Source organism: Pan paniscus, chromosome 2 (genome assembly GCF_029289425.2).
Source record: "Pan paniscus chromosome 2, NHGRI_mPanPan1-v2.0_pri, whole genome shotgun sequence".
Lineage (NCBI taxonomy): Eukaryota > Metazoa > Chordata > Mammalia > Primates > Hominidae > Pan > Pan paniscus.
In genome coordinates, this window is record NC_085926.1 from 27,278,170 (window position 1) to 27,299,829 (window position 21,660).

Here is a 21,660-nt window from a genome sequence, read left to right on the forward strand (position 1 = left end):
TATAGCAAAAGTTAATATAGCTGTTTCTAAGGGTGGTATAAATAGTAAATTTTCATGTTTTTATAATTTTCTGTGTTTTCCAAAATTTTTAAAGCAATCAAAATAATTTAATGCAAAGAAATTCCAAATGAACAATCTTAGCCTCAATGTTCACCTAACAAAACCAGTGTCAATGGCTCTAGCAGGGGATAAAAGACGATAAAGAGGTGGAGACAGAGTGCTTCAGGCAGAGGACTACCACGGTCAGAGGATCAGAGGTGACAAAAAGAATAACTTTCATAGGAACAGAAATTTCACTCTGACCTCAACGAGTCCAGGAAAGACACTGGACAGAATAAAGAGATGAGGCCAAGTAGGAACAAGATCTCAAAGAACTATGTGAACCAACTAAGGAACAGGCCGTTACAACATTTTTTAGTACCTAAAGACACGAACCTGGCTGGATGCAGTGGCTCACACCTGTAATCCCAGCACTTTGGGAGGCCGAAGCGGGTGGATCACCTGAGGTCAGGAGTTCAAGACCAGCCTGGCCAACATGGCGAAACCCTGTCTCTACTAAAAAATACAAAAATTAGCCAATCGTGGTGGCAGGCACCTGTAATCCCAGCTACTTGGGAGGCCGAGGCAGGGAGAATCGCTTAAACTTGGGAAGTGGAGGTTGCAGTGAGCTGAGATCAGGCCACTGCACTCCAGCCTGGGTGATAAAGTAAGACTCTGTCTCAAAAAAAAAAAAAAAAAAAAAAAAAAAAGACACAAACCTAAGACTTTTGAGGCCTTAATGAAACTTTATCTGTGCCCAGTCTATGGTGCTAACTTGAAGGTCTGTCTCTAGGGAGGTTCTGAACTATCTGACAGGCTTTACCAAGGTGACCAGGCTTCTCCTTTCTTAGGCAATAAGAACCTTCAAAGGTCTCTATTGGCCTCTGTACTGGCTGAAGAGATAAATTCACAGAAAAAGCATCTCTTCATTCGCTTCATCTATTTCAAGAACTTATTCAAAACACTGAAGAGATTGTCCCTGCATCCTAACTTCTGGTCCTCTCATCTAACATCCCTCTGCGATGGAGTCTGGATAGTCAATGCTGAGGACCAGGTAAAGCTTGAAAGGAAAAGAGTCACTTGCTTCATGATCTAGGTCCTGGAGCAGAGATTGATAATGAATTGTCTGATAGCTAAACACATAACTATATTAATCCTCTTGGTTATAAGTATCTATGATGTTCTCAGAATACTTTTTATGATAATTTCTAATAACGTTGTGATGTTTTCTCCTAATTCAACAAGTTTTCTCTTATACATTGTGGAAACATTTCTCACCTAGACTTCCTACAGACTCATTTCCAAAATTCTTCAAATTTGTAGCAGATATCTCAGGAAACTGGGGTATAAAATAATAAGGATACTAACTTATTATTTTCAGAAAAGTAAATTAATTTTTTTGCAAATAAGGTCTTACTAAATGGTTTCTTCCAACTCATTCCAACTAGAATGAGTACCTCGGACAAGCTTACCTATACAAAAGTTACAGGCAAAGGAAGAGGCATATCCTGGTTATTCTAGAACGATAGTACCAGAACGAGGCCAGTTAAGTAAAGCCACTTCAAAATAATACCAAATTTCATATTAAAGAGCAGGAGGAAAGATTGAAACAACACCTTAAAAAGTAAATTATGAAACCAAGATGTATTTTATTTTACATTTAACAAAATTTAAGTTATACTGCAACATTGCCCTGGTAACTAGAGCAAAGCAAGAATAAATTCTGCTGACATTTTTGGAACACTTTTTCTGAAAAAATATTCATATAACATGATCCAATTCTTTCTTTACTTTTGATTTTGCAAGAAAAAGAGGTTTATTTTTGTGAATATATTAGAAGGATTCATTATTTTTTCCCAAAGTTCTCTCCTATTCTTTGTTTTTCCAAACATACCTTCATCATTTTCCTTGTTAACACTCTCTTCCTTCATTGTCAGGTGACCTATTTCTGCCTGAGTCTTATTTGTCATATTCCACCAGCTCAGCTCCATCACTTTCAATAACTTCATAAAATTCTACAACTTCAGCCAGATTTGCAAGTTTGTTTCACAAATAAATAATATTTGCCTTGTAATACGGAATCTTCACGTCAGCAAGGAACGGACTAACAAAGAGGAATTCCAGAGAAGCAGATATACACAAGAGATCTCTGAATAGAGGTCAATTTTATAAGCGGTCAATTAATTAGAGAATATGATAATGTTTTGACAACTTCCCTACACAGCTCATAACAACCTGGTCTTGGATACCAACGCCCTTTGTACTTACCCATTCAGGCAGATGAGGTGGAAATGGAATCAAACTCTACTACACACAAATGACGTCACGAGAGAAAAAAAGATTGGAAGACCACAATTTGTTTCCATATCTTGCCACACCTTGAGATTCGTTACCAGGAGTAACAATTCAAGAGAGCTGACTAGGGGCATTTTGTACTTGCTTCCTCCGCTAAGAAGAACCAATATAGTGAGTAGATAATTATGCTTCAAATAGGTCACCCAAGAGAGAAGACTGGAATTCAGTAGAAAAGTGGCAGGCAATACCTAAAGTAAAGAAGGAGAAGGAAGTAAGGAAGCCTGCTTAGCCAAGATCAGCTGGGAGCCAAGGGAGACTACAATACAGGGAAAGGGTGAGTGAGAGACCCTCAGTGGTCCACATTATCACCATGGACTCCTGCAATCCTAGCCATGGGAGAGCTCCTTGACCCATGGCCAGGTGCGGTGGCTCACACCTGTAATTCCAGCACTTTGGGAGGCTGAGGCAGGCAGATCACTTGAGGTCAGGAGATCAAGACCAGCCTGGCCAACATGGTAAAGCCCTGTCTCTACTAAAAATACAAAAATTAGCCCAGTGTGGTGGCAGGCACCTGTAATCCTAGCTACTCGTGAGTCTGAGGCAGGAGAATCACTCAAACCCAGGAGGCAGAAGTCGCAGTGAGCCAAGATCACATCATTGCACTCCAGCCTGGGCAACAAGAGCAAAACTCCGTCTCAAAAAAAAAAAAAAGAACTTTGTCTTCAATAGACTCCATGCTGTCCTGCAACCCAGTAGCACCAGGGCTGAGGTGTGGGAGAAGCATGGTCTGCTGCCTGCAGGGCTTAGGCACAAGCAACCGTGGGCTACCATACCCAGGTAGGAGGCATGATCAAGATGCAGGCTACCACCAGGGCTGAGCAAGGCACCATTCTAGAGCCCTACCCCCAACAGAGTATGCACTATCCTGGAAGCCAGCAGTGCTGGGACAGAGGTGCAAGAGAATAGCTGGCTGTTGACCCCAGGGCTTAGGAACAAGCAACCGTGGGCTACCATACCTGGGGCTGAGGCACAAGTGGCACACATGCTTAACATCTGCTGGCCTAGGCTGCCATCACTAAAAACATTGCCCCTCCACCAACACCACCCAGTGGCATTCTGCCAGTGGCCTAGAGGTTGCCCCATTCCTGCCTACCATGGCCAATACCTGTACACACAACTGCAGGGCCCTGAGGACCAGCCAGCCTAGCCCAGCTTCACCCTCCCCTCCATGCCAGAGCATACAGTCCAAGGGCCAGGGGATTGCCCAGCCTAGTCTACCACCACTGGCACCTAAACCCTCCTCCCAAGGGCCTGAGGTTGAGCTTACCCACCAAGCCACTACAACCACAGCTGGCACCTACCAGCATGTGCTGCCTGCAGGCCTGGAGACTAGTGTGCCTAGCCCATTGCAGCCACCACCAACACCAGCATGCATTACTTGGGACTTAGAGCGTAGTCCTACAACTGCCACTACCATCACTCACAACACACCAGCTGCTCAGGGGCATGAGAACCCTTCTACCTGTCCAGCCCATGGTTGCCACTACTGGCATCCAAGTAAGCCACTTGGAGGCCCAAGAATAGACCCAACTGGACCTGCTAACACTAGTGGCAGTGTATGCCATCTAGGGTCCCCAGGATAGGTATGCTATCCCACTGATGCCTCCCCAGGAGACTGAAGACTAGCCTACCTTGTGTCCCAGTCTCCACCAAAACTACACCCCAGCCTCCAATAATAACTACAGCCTAAGCCACTGGGGAAATCTCAGATACCACTGACACTGTTTATAGAGAAAGAAATCATACAGAGACTGCACAACTGTACTCACCCAGAATCAAAACCAAAGTACCCTACCCAACCAACATTATAGATTCATCCTCAGGAAAAAGTCTTCCCATATGAAAGCCAATTTTAAAAATTAGAAGTGACTATTATACCAGATGTGCAGATGTCAGTGTAAGAACACAGGAAACATGAAAAAGAAAGGAAATATGACACCTCCAGAGGAGAACAATGATTATCCAACCATAGATCCCAATCAAAAATAAATTCACAAAATCATGGAAAAAGAATTCAAATTGTTTCAAAAGAAGTTCAGTGAGATATAAGAAAAGTCCAAAAAAATATAAATAAATCAGAAAAACAATTCAGGATACAAATTAGAAATTTACCAAAAACATAGATATCTTACAAAAAGAACCAAAGTGGCTGGGCGCGGTGGCTCACACCTGTAATCCCAGCACTTTGGGAGGCGGAGGCGAGTGGATCACCTGAGGTCAGGAGTTCAAGACCAGCCTGGCCAACATGGTGAAGCTCCCTCTCTACTAAAAACTACAAAAATTAGCCAGGCTTGGTGGCAAGCACCTGCAATCCCAGCTACTTGGGAGGCTGAAGCAGGAGATTCGCTTGAACCTGGGAGTTGGAGGTTGCAGTGAGCCGAGAATGCACCATTGCACTCCAGCCTAGGTGACAGAGTGAAACTCTGTCTCAAAAAAAAAAAAAAAAAAGAACCAAATAATACTAGATCTAAAGAGAGAGATAGACTCTAATATAATAATAGCGAGGGACTTTAAAACCCCCACTCTCAGCAGTAAGCAGAGGTTCTAGGTAGAAAATCAACAAAGAAACATTGGATTTAAACTGGACATTAGACCAAATGAACATAACAGACATTAACAGGACATTTTATCCAACAACTCAACAACTGCAAAATACAGTTCTTCTCCTCAGTACGTAGAACATTCTCCATGATAGACCATGTTAGGCTAAAAAGTAAGTCTCAACACATTTTTAAAAAGTGAAATCATATCAAGTATCTTCTCAGAGCAGAATGGAATAAAACTAAAAATCAATAACAAGAGGAACTTTGAAAACTACACAAATACATGGAAATTAAACATTTGCTCCTGAATGACCATTGGGTCAATAAAGAGACTAAAATGTAAATAGAAAAATTTCTTGAAACAAATGAATGTGGAATCACGACATACCAAAACCTGTAGGACAGAGCCAATGCTGTACTAAGAAGGAAGTTTATAGCAATAAAATGCTTACATCAAAAAAGTAGAAAGATTTTAAACAATCTAATAATACACCTCAAGACACTAGAAAGGCAAGAACAAACCAAACCGCAAATTAGCAGAAGGAAAGAAACAAAAAAGATCAGAGCAGAATTAAACAAAATAGAGGCTAAAAAACAACACAAAGCATCAATAAAACAAAAAGTGGCTTCTTCAAAAAGATAAACAAATTAATGAATTGCTAGCTAGACTAACAAAGACGGAAAGACCCAGACCAAAATCAGAAATGGAAAAGGAGATATTACAACTGACAACACAAAAATACAAAAGATCATCAGAGACTATTATGAACAATTATATGCTAACAAACTGAAAAACCTAGAGGAAATGGATAAATTCCTAGAAACTACAACTTCCCAAGGTTGAAGCAGGAAGAAATAAAAAAACAACAGACCAATAATGAGTAGCAAGATTAAATAAGTAATAAAAATTCTCTTAAAAATGAAAAGCCTAGGACTGGTGGATTCACTGCTGAATTCTACCAAACATATAAGGAAGAACTAATATCAATCCTCCTGAAACTATTCCAGAAAATTGAAGAGGAAGGAATTCTCTCTAACTCATTGTATGAGGCCAGCATTACCCTAATAACAAAACAAGACAAAAATAGAACAAAAACAATGAAAACTATAGAACAGTATCCCTAATGAACATAGATGTAAAAATCCTCAACAAAGTACTAGCAAACCAAATTAAATAGCATATCAGAAAGATAATACATTATGACCAAGTGGGATTTACACCAGGGAAACAAGAATGGTTTGGCGTGCAAAAGTAAATAAATGTTATACATCACATCAACAGAATGAACGATAAACAACATATGATCATCTCAATAGATGCAGAAAAAGCATTCGATAAAATCCAATATCCTTCCTGATTAAAAACTCTCAACAAACTACACATAGAAGGAACATACCTCAACATAATAGAGGCCATATATAAAAATATCAACTTCAGCCAATATCATACTGAAGGTTTTTCCTCCAAGAAATGGAACACGACAAGGATGTCTACTTGCACCACTCAAATTCAACATAGTACTGGAAGTCCTAGCCAGAACAATAAGTCAAGACAAAGAAATAAAAGGCATCCACATTTGGGGGAGAAAAAAGGAAGATGTACCTCTTTGCAGATGACAGGATCTTATATTTAGAAAAACCAAAGACTCAGGTATGAAAAATAAATTCAGTAAAGTTGCAGGATACAAAATCAACATACAAAAATCAGTAGAATTTTTATACACCAACAATGAAATAGCTGAAAAAGAAATCAAGAGGACAATCCCATTTCCGATAGCTACCAAAAAAATAAAATACCTAGAAAAATAATGTGACCAACGAGGTAAAAGATGTCTACAAGGAAAACTACAAAACACTGATGAAAGAAACTAAGGAGGACACAAAGGAAAGACATTCCATGCCCGTGGATCAGAATATCATTAAAATGACCATACTACCCAAAGTAATATACAGATTCAATGCAATCCCTATCAAAAGATCATATTTCACAGAAATAGAAAAAAAAAAGAAATAAAATTCATATGAAACAAAAAAAGAACCAGAAGAGCCAAAGCAATCCTAAGCAAAAGAACAAAGCAGGACCCATCACACTACCTGACTTCAAAATATATTACAAGGCCATAGTAACCAAAACAGCACGGTAATGGTATGAAACCAAACATATAGACTGATGGAACACAATAGAGAACCCCAAAACAAATCCACATATTTACAGCCAATTGATTTTTAACAAAGGCACCAAGAATATTCACTGCAAAAAGGACACCCTCTTCAATAAATGGTGCAGAAGAAATTGGATATCAGTATGCAGAAGAATGAAACTGGACCCCTATCTCTCTCTCTCCATATACAAAAATCAACGCAAGATGGATTAAAGACTTAAACATTAAGATTCAAAACTATGAAACTACTAACTAAAAACAGAAAACACTTTCCTATGAAACAAAGGAAGGTGTAGGCAAAGATTTTTTTTTTAGGGTTTTGATTGCTAGTTTTTAATTTTTTTCTTCTTTTATTATTATACTTTAAGTTCTAAGGTACATGTGCACAACATGCAGGTTTGTTACATGGGTATATATGTGCCATGTTGGTTTGCTGCACCCATCAACTCATCATTTACATCAGGTATTTCTCCTAATGCTATCCCTCTCCCAGCCCCCCAAGAGGCCCCGGTGTGTGATCTTCCGCTCCCTGTGTCCATGTATTCTCATAGTTCAACTCCCACTTATGAGTGAGGACATGCAGTGTTTGGTTTTCTGTCCTTGTAATATTTTACTGAGAATGATGGTTTCCAGCTTCATCCATGTCCCTGCAAAGGACATGAACTCATCATTTTTATGGCTGCATAGTACTCCATGGTGTATATGTGCCACATTTTCTTTATCCAGTCTATTATTGATGGACATTTGGATTGGTTCCAAGTCTTTGCTATTGTGAATAGTGCAGCAATAAACATACCTGTGCATGTGTCTATAGTAGAATGATTTATAATCCTCTGGGTACATACCCAGTAATGGGATTGCTGGGTCAAATGGTATTTCTAGTTCTAGATCCTAGAGGAATCGCCACACTGTCTTCCACAATGGTTGAACTAATTTACACTCCCACCAACAGTGTAAAAGTGTTCCTGTTTCTCCACATCCTAAGTTATTTCCTGACTTTTTAATGATTGCCATTCTAACTGGCGTGAGATAATATCTCATTGTGGTTTTGATTTGCATTTCTCTGATGACCAGTGATGATGAGCATTTTTGCCTATGTCTGTTGGCTGCATAAATGTCTTCTTTTGAGAAGTGTCTGTTCATATCCTTTGCCCTCTTTTTGATGGGCTTGTTTTTATCTTGTAAATTTGTTGGAGTTCTTTGTAGATTCTGGATATTAGCCCTTTGTCAGATGGCTAGATTGCAAAAATTTTCTCCCATTCTGTAGGTTGTGGTCTAGGCAAAGATTTTATGGCTAAGACCTCAAAAGCACAGACATTAAAACAAAAATAGACAAATAGAACTATATTATACTAAAAACTTCTGCACAGCAAAGGAAGAAATCAAGAGAGTGAAGAGACAACCTGTTAAATAGGAGAAAATATTTACAAACTATTCATCAACAAGCGACTAATATCCAAAATATACAAGGAACTCAAACAGCTCAATAGCAAAAAATAAGCAAATTATACCATTAAAAAGTGGGCAAAGTTGCCTGTTCACTCTAAGGATAGTCTCCTTTGCTGTGCAGAAGCTCTTTAGTTTAATTAGATCTCATTTGTCCATTTTGACTTTTGTTGCAATTATTTTTGGTGTTTTAGTCAGGAAGTCCTTGTCCATGCCTACAAATGGGAGAAAATTTTTGCAATCTACCCATCTGACAAAGGTCTAATATCGAGAATCTACAAGAAATTTAAACAAATTTACAAGAAAAAAACAAACAACCCTATCAAAAAATGGGCAAAGGACATGAGCAGACACTTCTCAAAAGAAGACATTTATGTAGCCAACAAACATATGAAAAGGAGCTCATCATCACTGGTCATTAGAGAAATGCAAATCCAAACCACAATGAGGGCTGGGCACCGTGGCTCACGCTTGTAATCCCAGCATTTTGGGAGGCTAAGGTGGAAGGATCACGAGGTCAAGAGTTTGAGACCAGCCTGGCCAATATGATGAAATCCTGACTCTACTAAAAATACAAAAATTAGCCGGGTGTGGTGGTGTGCACCTGTAGTCCCAGCTACTTGGGAGGCTAAGGCAGGAGAATCGCTTGAACTTGGGAGGCGGAAGTTGCAGTGAGCAGAGATTGGGCCACTGCACTCCAGCCTGGGCCACAGGGTGAGACTCCATCTCAAAAAAAAAAAAACCCACAATGAGATACCATCTCACGTCAGTTAGAATGGTGATTATTAAAAAGTCAGGAAACAACAGATGCTGGCGAGGTTGTGGAGAAATAGGAACACTATTACACTGTTGGTGGGAGTGTAAATCAGTTCAACCATTATGGAAGACAGCATGGTAATTCCTCAAGGATCTAGAACCAGATATAACATTTGAACCAGCAATCCCATTACTGTGTAATATCCAAAGTATTATAAATCATGCTACTATAAAGACACATGCACACATATGTTTATTGCAGCACCATTTTCAATAGCAAAGCCTTGGAACCAACCCAAATGCTTATCAATGATAGACTGTATAAAGAAGATGTGGCACATATACACCATGGAATACTATGCAGCCATAAAAAAGAATGAGTTCATGTCCTTTGCAGAGACATGGATGAAGCTGGAAGCCATCATTCTCAGCAAACTAACACAGGAACAGAAAACCAAACACCGCATGTTCTCACTCATATGTGGAAGTTGAACAATGAGAACACATGGACACAGGGAGGGGAACATCACCCACTGGGGCCTATTGGGTGGTGGGTGGCAAAAGGAGGGAGAGCATTAGGACAAACACCTAATGCATGTGGGGCTTAAAACCTAGACAACGGGTGGATAGGTGCAGCAAACCACCATGGCACATGTATACCTATGTAACAAACCTGCACGTTCTGAACATGTATACCAGAACTTACAGTAAAATAAAATAAAATAAGTGGGCAAAGGACATGAATTGGCAACTCTCAAAAGAAGACATACAAATAGCCAACAAGTATATGAAAAAAAGTTCAACATCACCAATCATCAGAGAAATGCAAATCAAAACTACAGTGAGATATCATCTTACCCCAGTTAGAACAGCTATGATTAAAAGACAAAAAACTAACAGATGAGGATGTGGATAAGAGGGAACTCATACACTGTTTGTGGGAATGCAAATTAGTACAACTGCTGTGGAGAACCTTATGACGATTTCTCAAAAAAATAAAAATAGAACCACATGATCCAGCAATTCTGCTACTGGGTATCTATCCAAAGAAAAAGAAATCAGTATAACAAAGGGATACTTGCACTCACATGTTTATTGCAGCACTGTTCACAAAAGCAAAGATATGGAATCAACCTTAGTGTACACCAACAAACAAATGAATTTTTAAAATGTAGTATATATATAAAATGAAACATTATTTGGCCATAAAAAAGAAAAAAATCGCATCATTTATAGCAAGATGGATGGAACTGGAAGGCATTATGTTAAGTGAAATAACCCAGGCATAGAAAGACAAATATTATGTGGTCTCACTCATACATGGGAGCTTAAAAAAAGTCAGTCTCATAAAGATAGAGAGTAGAATAATAGATACCAGAGTCCAGGAAGGGTGGGTGAGTGCAAGGGGGGATAAAGAGTTAGGTTAACGGGTACAAATGTATTGTTAGATGAAAGGTATGAGTTCCATCATTTGACAGCAGAATCGCGTGACTATAGTTAACAACAATGTATTGTCTATTTCAAAGTAGCTAGAAGAGAGTTCTCAACACATAGAACTGACAAATCCTCAAAGTGATGGGCACCTCAAATACCCTGACTTGATCATTACACATTCTATGTATGTAACAAAATACCACATGTACCCCATAAATATGTAAAATATTATATAGCAGTATATTATAAATAAATACTATTATAAAAGGATTTTTTTAAAGATTAGTTACCATTGTGTAACTAGCAGTAACCCCAGGCTCAGGGATGATACTTTCCCTTGTCCTTTGAGATTTACTGTGAGGTATTTGCAGTGTTACCTTATCTGACTCTGGATTAACAAGTCTTTTCCAGTTTCAGATGCCATCTGGCAATTTCATTCTGAGAATGGGGGAGTAATCACAAATCAATCTTAGGAAAACACAGAAAGGAGGCATCCACAAATGTGATTTAGGGAAAAGCTGGAGTTGGGGTAAGTAAAATAGAAGAGGAACATTATCACCAATTGGGTGGACATTGAGAAATGAGTTGAAAGGGGTCACACTTCACAAATGAGACTAAATTCCCAATAAGTCATATTTTCAGGGCAAAATTGAGTAGCATAACACGCTGAATGTCTTATCTACAACCATAATTGGACCAAGGACCCAAATTCCCACCCACCCCTCAATCTCATGCAGCCTTTAGTTAGTTGTGTTAATACAAATTGTGTATATTTAGTACATTTTCCTTTATTGTGTAATTGTCTTGCTGATCAGAGTAGAATTTGAGTCCCGAGGGAGAAGAGGACCACATGTCCTGTTAATTTTTTTAATTTCACCCTCCTGTCCTTCTTCACCACTTACTTCCTCCCTTCCTTGCACACAGTACATGCTTACCAGTTTGTTTATCAAATTGAATCTAAGCCTTCAACCCAACACTAAATCTCATGTTTGCAAAGAAAGGGCATAACAAGCCATATCAGAAAAGGTCCTGAGGTGTAATTCTTCTATAAGTCTTAAGTTAGAAGGGAAGAAAAAAAGGAGGGATGATCCTGGCTATTTTAGCAAGGTTATATGGGGTGAGGCACAATGGAAAACCTTTATATTTAAGCCATCTTTTACCCAATGCCTTTAGAATAGAACTGAACATAACAAGCTGTCAGCAGCCACAAGATGACATAAAAGGATGCCCTTGATGTTCAACATTCCTGAGTTCCATCTCATACTATGACAGCAAAGAGATCTACAATTATCTCTTCCTAGTTTGAAGACTTCCAGGTACTGCTCATGTTACAAGCCAGTAACTTCATCCAGCCTAAGATGCTCCTTTAATCACTAAGAATTTTTAAACACCCTGAAAAGAGATCTCTCGACTTTAGAATTGTTGAGATCTTTTTCAACTAGTTGATGCCAACCAGTGCCCGGTTATTTTCCCTAACAATTTCTGCATCTAGTGCCTTCTCCCAAAGTATTGACCCAATAAATAGTCTACTGGGCATCTCCTGAAGAGTCCATGTGAGCTGGCTTTGAAAAAAAAAAAAGAACTTTATTTCCTAATACCACTTTATGCATAATGATTCTGCTATTACCATTGTTTCACTCCATTCAATCTAAGCAAAAAACAGTTGAAATATATATGTAACTTCAGGTTCTTTGCAGTGTTCATTAATCTTTGAACAATCTTTGAATGTGTAATCGAGAACTGAACAGTGATCCAATTACATAACCTTGGTAAAGATTTTAGGCTTCTTGTATAACTGAACAGTGACCCAATTACATAACCTTGGTAAAGATTTTAGGCTTCTTGTATCATCTGAGCCAGTCTAATAATCCTCTGCTTAAATTAAGTACAAAGGGATGACAGATGCAGTCTCAATTCTGTATTGTTTTAAACAAAAGTAATGTATTGGGCAGTCATTTAAGTCCAAAACTTAAATACGTAATACTAAATGACCCCATCTAAAAGATGGAGATATGAGGTCATCACTTAAGCACGTATTGAGTAGCTGACTCATCATGGAGGACCTGTCACAATGCTGTTCTACTTAAAATCAGCTATTGCACTAGGCCAAGTCAGAGTTTTATTTTGATCAAGGTATTAAATTATTAATACTCCTATTTTAATTTTTCACCATAGAAATAATGTTTTTCCATTTTCACTGGGATGGAATTCACATATCTCAATCAAATCACAACAAAGTGACAAGGAAGATTTAAGGTTCTTTATAGGCATTTTTCAGCTGATGCACGTGTGAAGAGTATGCGCCTCCTGAAAAGAGCAAAAGACAAGACCCTATAGTGACACACTGTTAGGAGCCTCCTTTGCATCTGGCAGCAGCATACCCAGCTCTTCTATGAAGCAGCTCAGAACGGACAGAAAATTCAGACCTGACTGCAATCCAGCAACAATCAGTGGCTCCCTGAAAACCCCTGATATTTGTGAGAGAGAATCCAGAGGACTTGTTAACTAATCCTTCCTCTACAGTCCCAACACTGCACCTGTGTTAAGAAGGCAAAGAAAGGAATGTTCGATTTGGTCCTGAGAAGAAACATCTTTATGAGGCTGTGGCTGGATGTTACACACTCATCCTTTCTTTCCTCAAGATCAAGGCTTGCGCAGTCCATTTAATCAGTCATTAAATCACTGCAAAAGTGCAGCATAAGAATGTTGTCCGTGGTGTTGTCCAATGTCTCTTTCATAAGGTCCCACACAATAAATTCCTTGAGTATCCAAACTCAAAAAAAATAAAGAAAACATGATAACTTGAGTGTTTTCCCATTTTTCCTTATCTGTCATAAAATTCAGCACCTAATCAGTGATTTTAATGAGATCATCTGTAATGCCTACTCATTTGCCTCCTTCTTTCCTTTAATGACATGTTCAATCCTGTAAGGTGTTTCAAATCATGTTCTAGAGACAAGATAGATCACATATGCCAGTCTTCAGTAAAAGCCTGTTTTCCAGGAACAATCTTACCTGCATATGAGTCTATTTTTCACCAAGGCGGTAAAGATCTCCTGAAATAGTTTACGCTGAGGATGTTTGCTGAAATTTCTCTCATTCTTGTAGTTTATACTGAGACAAAACAAACAGAAAAGAATTTTCTAATAGAGATCAGGCTGTCTCAAAGTTGCCAATGCAGACAAAGATCATCTATATTCAGGTAACATTTTTATTATTACTAACCACTATACTAATGAGGATTCAGGCAAATATTGAAGCAGCCTTGCGTTTAACATGTTGCTAAAAGCAACTATCAGCTGTTAAAATAGGAAGTAGAAATTCAATTATAAGGTTAAAAATAAAATATAGTCAAGCATATGTATTTCCTTTTACCATATTCATTAAATTATTCCCTATAAACACTAATGGCTAAAATTGGTTGGAGGGAAGAAAAGGGTAAATGGAGAGAAAGAATGATTGGGGCACATTATTTAGACAGCTGTGCAACAGGAAGAGAAGAATTCCCTCTCCACTTTTCCACATACCCTCGACCCCACTGGCTAATCTTGCTATCAACACCAGTGGTTATCATTTATAATACCTTCTAGATAAGAAGAGTTTATTAACACAGTTTATACACCTTCAGCCATGTTGACTGTCACTGTTGATTGTTTATATGGTTTTGTGTGTGTGTTTAACAAAATTCTGAGATATTCCAGCTTCAGCTTCTTTTTGCTGATCTTACAGCCCACCAAAGAGGTTAAAAATACCTCAAAACATTCTATTTTAAAACTGAAAAAGGATAAGAGATAATAAAAGGGTCACATTGCTACCAAATACATGATACAATATTTTTGCACATAATTAAATAAAACTAATTTTCAGATCTAGGACAAATAAGCTGGAATTCCATGAACATACAACCTCAAAGGAAAGGTGTGTAAACTTATGTTGCCATGCGTAATGTTCAGCCTTCTCAGTCTTTCAGATGCCATTGGACAGCATGTCCCCATCCTAGTCACCTGAGGGCTATAATAGTTTCTTAGTACACGGGCACTGGTACTCACTATATGACAATTTTTTAAGTATTTAAGTGTTCCTCACTAAAAATATATTTTTAAAATATGAACACATGAAATGTCATGTAACTTTCCCATACTATTAAATTTGTTGTCATAAGATGACAGGGAAACAAAAACAAAATCTAGGCCAAATAAACAAATGATCCTTCTAGAATATTCATATTGATATTTCATGCCACTCACTATTTACATGGTACTTAGTGCCAAATGACCCAAGCACACTGTAAAACTGAGAGAACCAGCTCCCAAGAGGGGAGTGGCCCACAAGAATGTGTAGCTTTGCAGAGGTCTGCTTGGCAACAGAGATGAACATTACCTGACACTTTCAATGTTAGAGGTGTGCCGCAACCCCTTCAACTGAAAACCTCAGTTGTTTTGACAACGACATACTTTAACCACCACATCTGTTCACAGCAACGGCTCCTTTTATGCCATCTCATTACTGGCAAGATCTAGACAGACAAAGATTGGGACAAGCCTAACCAGGTCAATAATCTGGAACCACTTCCTCGTTGAGCAATGCCAAACGCATGTCAGCATAGGGTCCTAAATCTCCCAGGTCAGTTCCACCTGTACCCATTAAACCTGTTATTTACATATTATTTCTGGGAATGGTTTAAGCACTAACTGAAAATATTAAATTAAGAATCTCTATGGTAAATTTTGAAGCGGGTTTTAAATTTTAGCTCCTGGGATAAACTTAAATAAAACTGTGAGCTAAGCAGAATAAGTTGCTGAAGACGAAGGAGATGCTGGATTTCTTACCTAAAATTTTCAAGTTCAACAGCTTCTGTGGATTCATGCCACTGACCCCGAGCTCTGTGTCCACCCGCCCTGATGGCGGGCTCAGACTTCGTCATGCTATTTTGGGCACTATCGAAGTTAATGGCTGGAAGCTACAGAAATAGAAGCATAGAGTACATGAGGATCACAATTCAGCACGGGATAAAGAAAGTAACAAAATATGGGGAGGATGACGAGACTGAGATTTTTTCCAGGCCAATAATTAAGATAACAACCCTTTCAAATGTAAGGGTTTTCCAAGATTCAAATCAAGTATCTTTGACTTAAACATCTACCTTACACTGTTTTATTTTTCTTCATAGCTTGTAACACCACTTGTCATATCTGACAGTTATTTATGTACTTTTAGTCTCCCTTGATTATAATGTCACCTCAACACAAGCAGGAACTTGCCTGTTTTTGTTCAATGCTATTACCTCAGCACCTAAAACAGATATAGGTTTGGGGTGACACCTGGGCATCAGGAGGTTTTGAAGTTTCTCATGTGATTCAAACATGCAAGCTGACTAGAGAGCTCCTGGATCCAGGTAGAACACTCTGATATAGAGCAGAGTGCCCAAATTGAGAATGAGTCACCATACATTCATTCATTCTTCAATATTTACCAGGTGTACACACTATTTTCCTGGTGTTAGGGATATAACAATAAAGAAGATTCTACCACTTTTAATCAGTCTGAACATCCTGATTACTCAATCATATTTATAAAAGACATTAAAATATATTATCAAATTTACCATAAGTAAAAATTTAACTACAACAACTTCACTATGCTTCACTTGCAATAATAAATTGTCAGGTTATCAGTATTCAAATAGTTTCACTTACCAGTATTTGTCTATAATTGGGATAACCCTAAGGTTTCTGATAACACCATAAAGTTGAGCATGGTATAGACAAATATCCTGTTTTTTCCAAAGTACAAATGAAGGACGTTCTATAATTAGCTAAATTATTACAGATGAGGTAAGCAGAGTATAACATAACAAAAAAATCATTTTTCAGTAAATTTTTCCATTTTATATATTACCAAACAAAGTTATAATATGTTGCACTTGTTGTCTTATTTCACTGAAGTATTTAATGTAAATCAGTATGAAGACATCATTTTCAGCCAGGTGTAGTGGTTCATGCCTGTAATCCCAGCACTTTGGGAGGCCCAGGTGGGTGGATCACCTGAGTTCGGGAGTTCAAGACCAGCCTGACCAACATGGAGGAACCCATCTCTATTAAAAATACAAAATTAGCCGGGTGTGGTGGCACATGCCTGTAATCCCAGCTACTTGGGAGGCTGAGGCAGGAGAATCACTTGAACTTGGGAGGCAGAGGTTGCGATGAGCCAAGATCGCGCCATTGCACTCCAGCTTGGGCAACAAGAGTGAAACTCCGTCTCAAAAAAAAAAAAAAAAAAAAAAAAAAAAAGACATCTTTTTTTATTTAAAGAGAATATGCCTGACTTTTTATAAGGTCAGCTTACAGAAAAATGGATTATAATAAAGACATTGTTTAATAGTTAACAAAAAAACTAAAATCCTTTTTTATCATATGCCAGCCACAGTCAGATTTTCAAAATGTTAATAATAAATCTTCCATCCTGTAAAACTACTTTTCTATCTCAATTCGGTCAGCCAATCTACAACCACCAAAAGACAATAGGCTGAGCCAGCAATGCTTAGTGGTTAAGAGAACAAAGTCCCTGGCCAGATTCTATGAGTTTAAATCTACCATTAACTAGCTGCATAATCTTAGAAAATTTACTCAATCTCTCTGTGCATCAGTTTCTGTATCATTAAAATGGAAATAATAATAGTATATAACTCTAGAGTTATGAAAATTGCATGAGTTACTATTTATAAAACACTTGTTATGTGTCAAGCATAGTTCTAATTGCTTTGTACATACTCTTTTAATCCTCATAATTATTCCTATTATACAGATGAATTTCGCTAAACGAATAAAATTTGTCATTACAAATTAGGTGATTTCTGAATATGAACTATTAATCCAAATGATATCTAACATGAAGTAGCAGCACAAGCAAATTTTCCCATATTATACTCAAAATATCATGATATACCGCATAAAAGAAGCAGGTTTTCCAGGCCCAAGAGATTCTAAACCCCCTTACCATTAGTACAACTCCTAGAAAAGTTTGCAAGAGAGAAATTAGCCAGCACAGAGAAAGCAAGCCCAGGTGATTCCAAGAGAGGAGTGGAAAGCTGCCGCAGCTTGCAGCCATTCCCTTTGCAGGCAGAGCAGGTGGCCTGTATCGGAAATCAACTCATGGAAAACGGGTGGATAAGATGGATTTGGCATCGATAGTTGCAAAGACCAGGAACCTAATAGTAGGCACCTTGAAGCAAGTAGCACTTCATATGAAAGCAATGTACATTCAGAATCCAGTTCAAAACCTAGAGTCTTTTCTCTTGGGTCCCCAATTTGTCTATCTTCTGTGTGTCTGATCTCTCCACACCTGGGCATCTGCAGCCTGTTACTCCTGATCTTGGGTCAGGGTGTGACTTAACCTCCTGACAAGCACTTGCCCAGGCCTTCCTGGATAGAGTTGTTCATTCCTTTCCTGGTGGCAATACCATGCTTACCTCTCTTTCAAAACTTATCTCAGGCTAGTATAATGTATAGCTTACACAACATCCTTTCCCCTTGAATTTGGCCACCCTGAGGGCAGCATCACATCTATTAATCTTTGTGTTCTTAGCACCTCTCACAGAGCTAGGCATATTGTAGGTATTCAAATGTGAAGCTGTGGAACAAATGCTCACTTTGTTCCCAGTCTCTTTGCCAAACTAATTCATCTGCTAAACCACCTTCAGAAAAGTTCATCCATTAATTCAGTGTATTTGTTGCAGACACATCATATACCAGACATTGCGTGAGACACTGTATATATACAGTAAGCAGAACAGTCACAGCCTCTTGTCTTCAAGGAGCTTACAGTCCCATGGGTCACGGAAGGGGGTTGCAGTCCATGGACCAGAATGTCAAGAAAGTCGTGTCACTTCTGCTTGCAAACTTCAACGTTCTCTGTTGCTGATGGAATCAAGTCCAAAATTCACAGATAGGCTTTCAGACATTACATAGTGTCTTCCAGCTTTATTTATCGAATAGAAATGTCTAGTCACCCTTTTACTTAAATGCTTGTCATTTTCCTTCCTTCAGGCCACAACTTGTTAGCGCAGAAATGCAGCTGAGTGGGCCTTAATCACAGGTTTCACTTTTCAAATTGAGTACTGAAAATCTCTGAACCAAATATGTTGCCCATGTGTATATTTTGTTGAGCATTTCTGCTTGACCCCAACTCTACTTTGCTCCCAACCCTTGTTTTTCTCTTATTTTGGGCCCTGGTTTTAATATATGACAACCTATCACACTTTCTGTCTCTTTATAAGCTCTTAATGACTCTTTCTGGAACAAGCAAAGTATAAATAAGTGTAACTTGAGTTATTTTCTCCAATATCTTCCCTCCCTATAAATGTCTCCACATTATTTTACCAAAAGGAGAACAGGGTAACATTTCTTATTTCAAAATTACAAATGAATGAAACTTTTATAAACACAATTAGGCATTAATTTTGTAAACCTAAGGATCTTCATTAAATTGACAGTATTTTTATTTTTTTAGCACCATCTATTTTCTGAATAACTCAAGCATTACAAATATACATTTTTGTACATGTGAAAGATTTTACAAAAATATATGCCATGTAAAGTTGTCCCACAACAGATTGCAAATATGAAGATTGGTTAAGGGGGGAAATAAATCACTAAATTAACTTTAATTAAGCCTGCCAGGTGTTATCAAGCAAGCAGTGTTGAAAGGGCACACAAGAGATCCAGTCAGCATAAACTTCAAAGTTGGAAAATTAGAGCCAGAAAAACTATATTGGTTTTTGGTTTTGGTTTTTTTTTGTTTTTTGCCCTGGCTAGGAGGTTATACAACCTCAAGTGGTGACCCATTTCTCAAGTCGCAATTCAATTTAGCAAAATCTGGCCTAGAACTCATCAAATATAGTGAACCAGAGGCAAAAGTCAAAGTTGCTGGCATTAGGAATTACAAGATCTTGTCAGGAAATAAGACACGTAAACAAGAGTTTCCAAAGCGCAGGAGAAAATAATGCCACAGCAGTAAAAGAAGGAGCCTTGAGAAGACAGAGATCACCTCTAGAATGGAAACTATATGGAGGTAATATCATTAGAGTTGGGTCTTGGAAATGGGTGAGATTTTATAAGAAAGAAATTTAGGAGAAGGAAATAGTAAAAGCAAAAAGTAGAAGTCTTTGATATTATGGTTACATCACAGGATGTACAGTGGGAAAGAATGGGCACTACACTCCAAACTGTATGCCTAGCCATCTTGTTTGCCTCTTTAAGAAAGAACGGACTTAATTTTGCAAGTCATTTAACAGGTATCTCAGTATTTAGAAGCACACACTGCAAAGATAGGGTGTCTGGGTTCAGAACTAGACTTCACCAATTAGGAGGCTGTATGATCTTGGGAAAGTCACTTGATTTCTTTGTGGCTGTTTCCTCATCTGTAAAAATGGGAGTTGTAATCATTAAGCAGCGTAATGCAGGTAAAGCAGCGGCCACATAGAAAGTGTTCCCTAAATACGAACTATCATTATTTGGCTTTTATATGCCATCAAATCATTTTCCAGTATAAGCAGATAAAAATGCTATAGCTCTCTGGTAAATGTGGTTGATATAACAAAAACTGTCAGGGCTGGATTGCCAAACACCAGAGCTCTTAAACAAATTTACTTAAGCAAGAGCAATGTAGACTTTAGAGCCAGACTACCAGGATTCAAGTCCCATCCCTTCCATTTATGAGTTAAGGTGCTAAATAAGTGTCTGCTATTTTCATTATTATTAGCATTGCTATGCTGTTCCCCAAGCCTCCCTGGATGGCCTCTAATGTCATGACTTTCCAAAGTCTCACAGGTGCAAAACCAAAATGAAAAGTTTGGAGATAAATTCAAGCAGAAGTACCATTTTTTCTCTAATAAGAACATTAAAATGCTACTATAAAAATAGCCAAAAATCACTCCTTGCCCCTCATTTTGGTGAGGTACATTGTGCAGCAAGCCTCAAGAGTGGCACTGTAGCAAGGGGGCAGGATTGGGAAGAGTAAGGGGGAAGGAGGAGAAAAATGTGGTAGAAAGTGCTTTGAAAATAACAATTTCCCTAAAGCTCAGAAAACCAAAGGTTGGCCATTCAGTAAAAGAGTATGCAGTTTGTTTACAGACCGAAGAGGAAAGGGTTTGCTGAGTAGGACACAGGGTGACAAGCATAGGCTAAAGCAGGGCCTGGCCTGAGAGACGAATGTGGATGCCAAATCTTGGCAAAGCCTGAACCAGGTGTCAGAGAAACAGCCAGATGAAGAAAGAGCAAAGATGTGAATAATGAGCAAAGAAAAGCAGACATATCGTTCATAGAGATGTTAAATGGAGCCCTTTGGAAACATATGATTTTTCTTTTATTACCACGTGAACAATCTTTGAAAACACTACCTGTTGTTTGCTTGATTGGACGTTCAAAAGGCACCGAAGTCTTTTAAGATCTGAATAGTCCCTAGGAGAGAGAATAACACAATGTGAACCCACAGAAGGCTCCAGGTGAACCAGATCGTGTTATCCACTGATGGCATTGCCACTTGGAGGCCTGCTTTTGTCAACTGGAATGAATACACACACTAAACATTTTCTTTAGAACACTAGAAATGACCAAATGTTTCAGTAAACACTGTAACTCTGAATAGTAGTTGTCAAGAGTCTTCTCTATTTCTCAAAAAGCCATTAAATCTGTTCAATGGCCACTGCCTGAGTTAACAATTAGCAAACACTCAGTAGGGAGTTACCTGATGGTGATTTCTTGCTGTTTTTTATCAGTTGATTTTTCTGTGGTCTTCACCTTTTTATCTTGATCAGGCATTGTAAAACATCAATGCCCCAGAATTAACATCGCATTCCTTTCAAATTAAACCAGAGGGAAAATTTTAGTTGGGTTGCGTGCGCCAAAATGTCCTCAGTTAATACAGAC

At 38.4% G+C, this 21,660-nt stretch overlaps 1 protein-coding gene across 20 annotated transcripts in view; it reads right to left on the reverse strand.

Annotated features, from left to right (window-relative positions):
• The window catches only part of NEK10 (NIMA related kinase 10), a 257,967-nt gene that overhangs the window by 219,867 nt on the left and 16,440 nt on the right, over nucleotides 1-21,660 (reverse strand). For all 20 annotated transcript variants that reach the window (XM_055109578.3, XM_055109577.3, XM_055109574.3 and 17 more), the window contains 4 exons: nucleotides 21,479-21,589; nucleotides 21,132-21,192; nucleotides 15,565-15,695; nucleotides 13,751-13,849 (listed from right to left, as the gene is read on the reverse strand). In XM_055109578.3, the coding sequence (XP_054965553.1) occupies nucleotides 13,751-13,849; nucleotides 15,565-15,695; nucleotides 21,132-21,192; nucleotides 21,479-21,552 (365 nt within the window). In that variant the 5' untranslated portion in view covers nucleotides 21,553-21,589. The remainder of the gene's footprint in view (nucleotides 1-13,750; nucleotides 13,850-15,564; nucleotides 15,696-21,131; nucleotides 21,193-21,478; nucleotides 21,590-21,660) is intronic.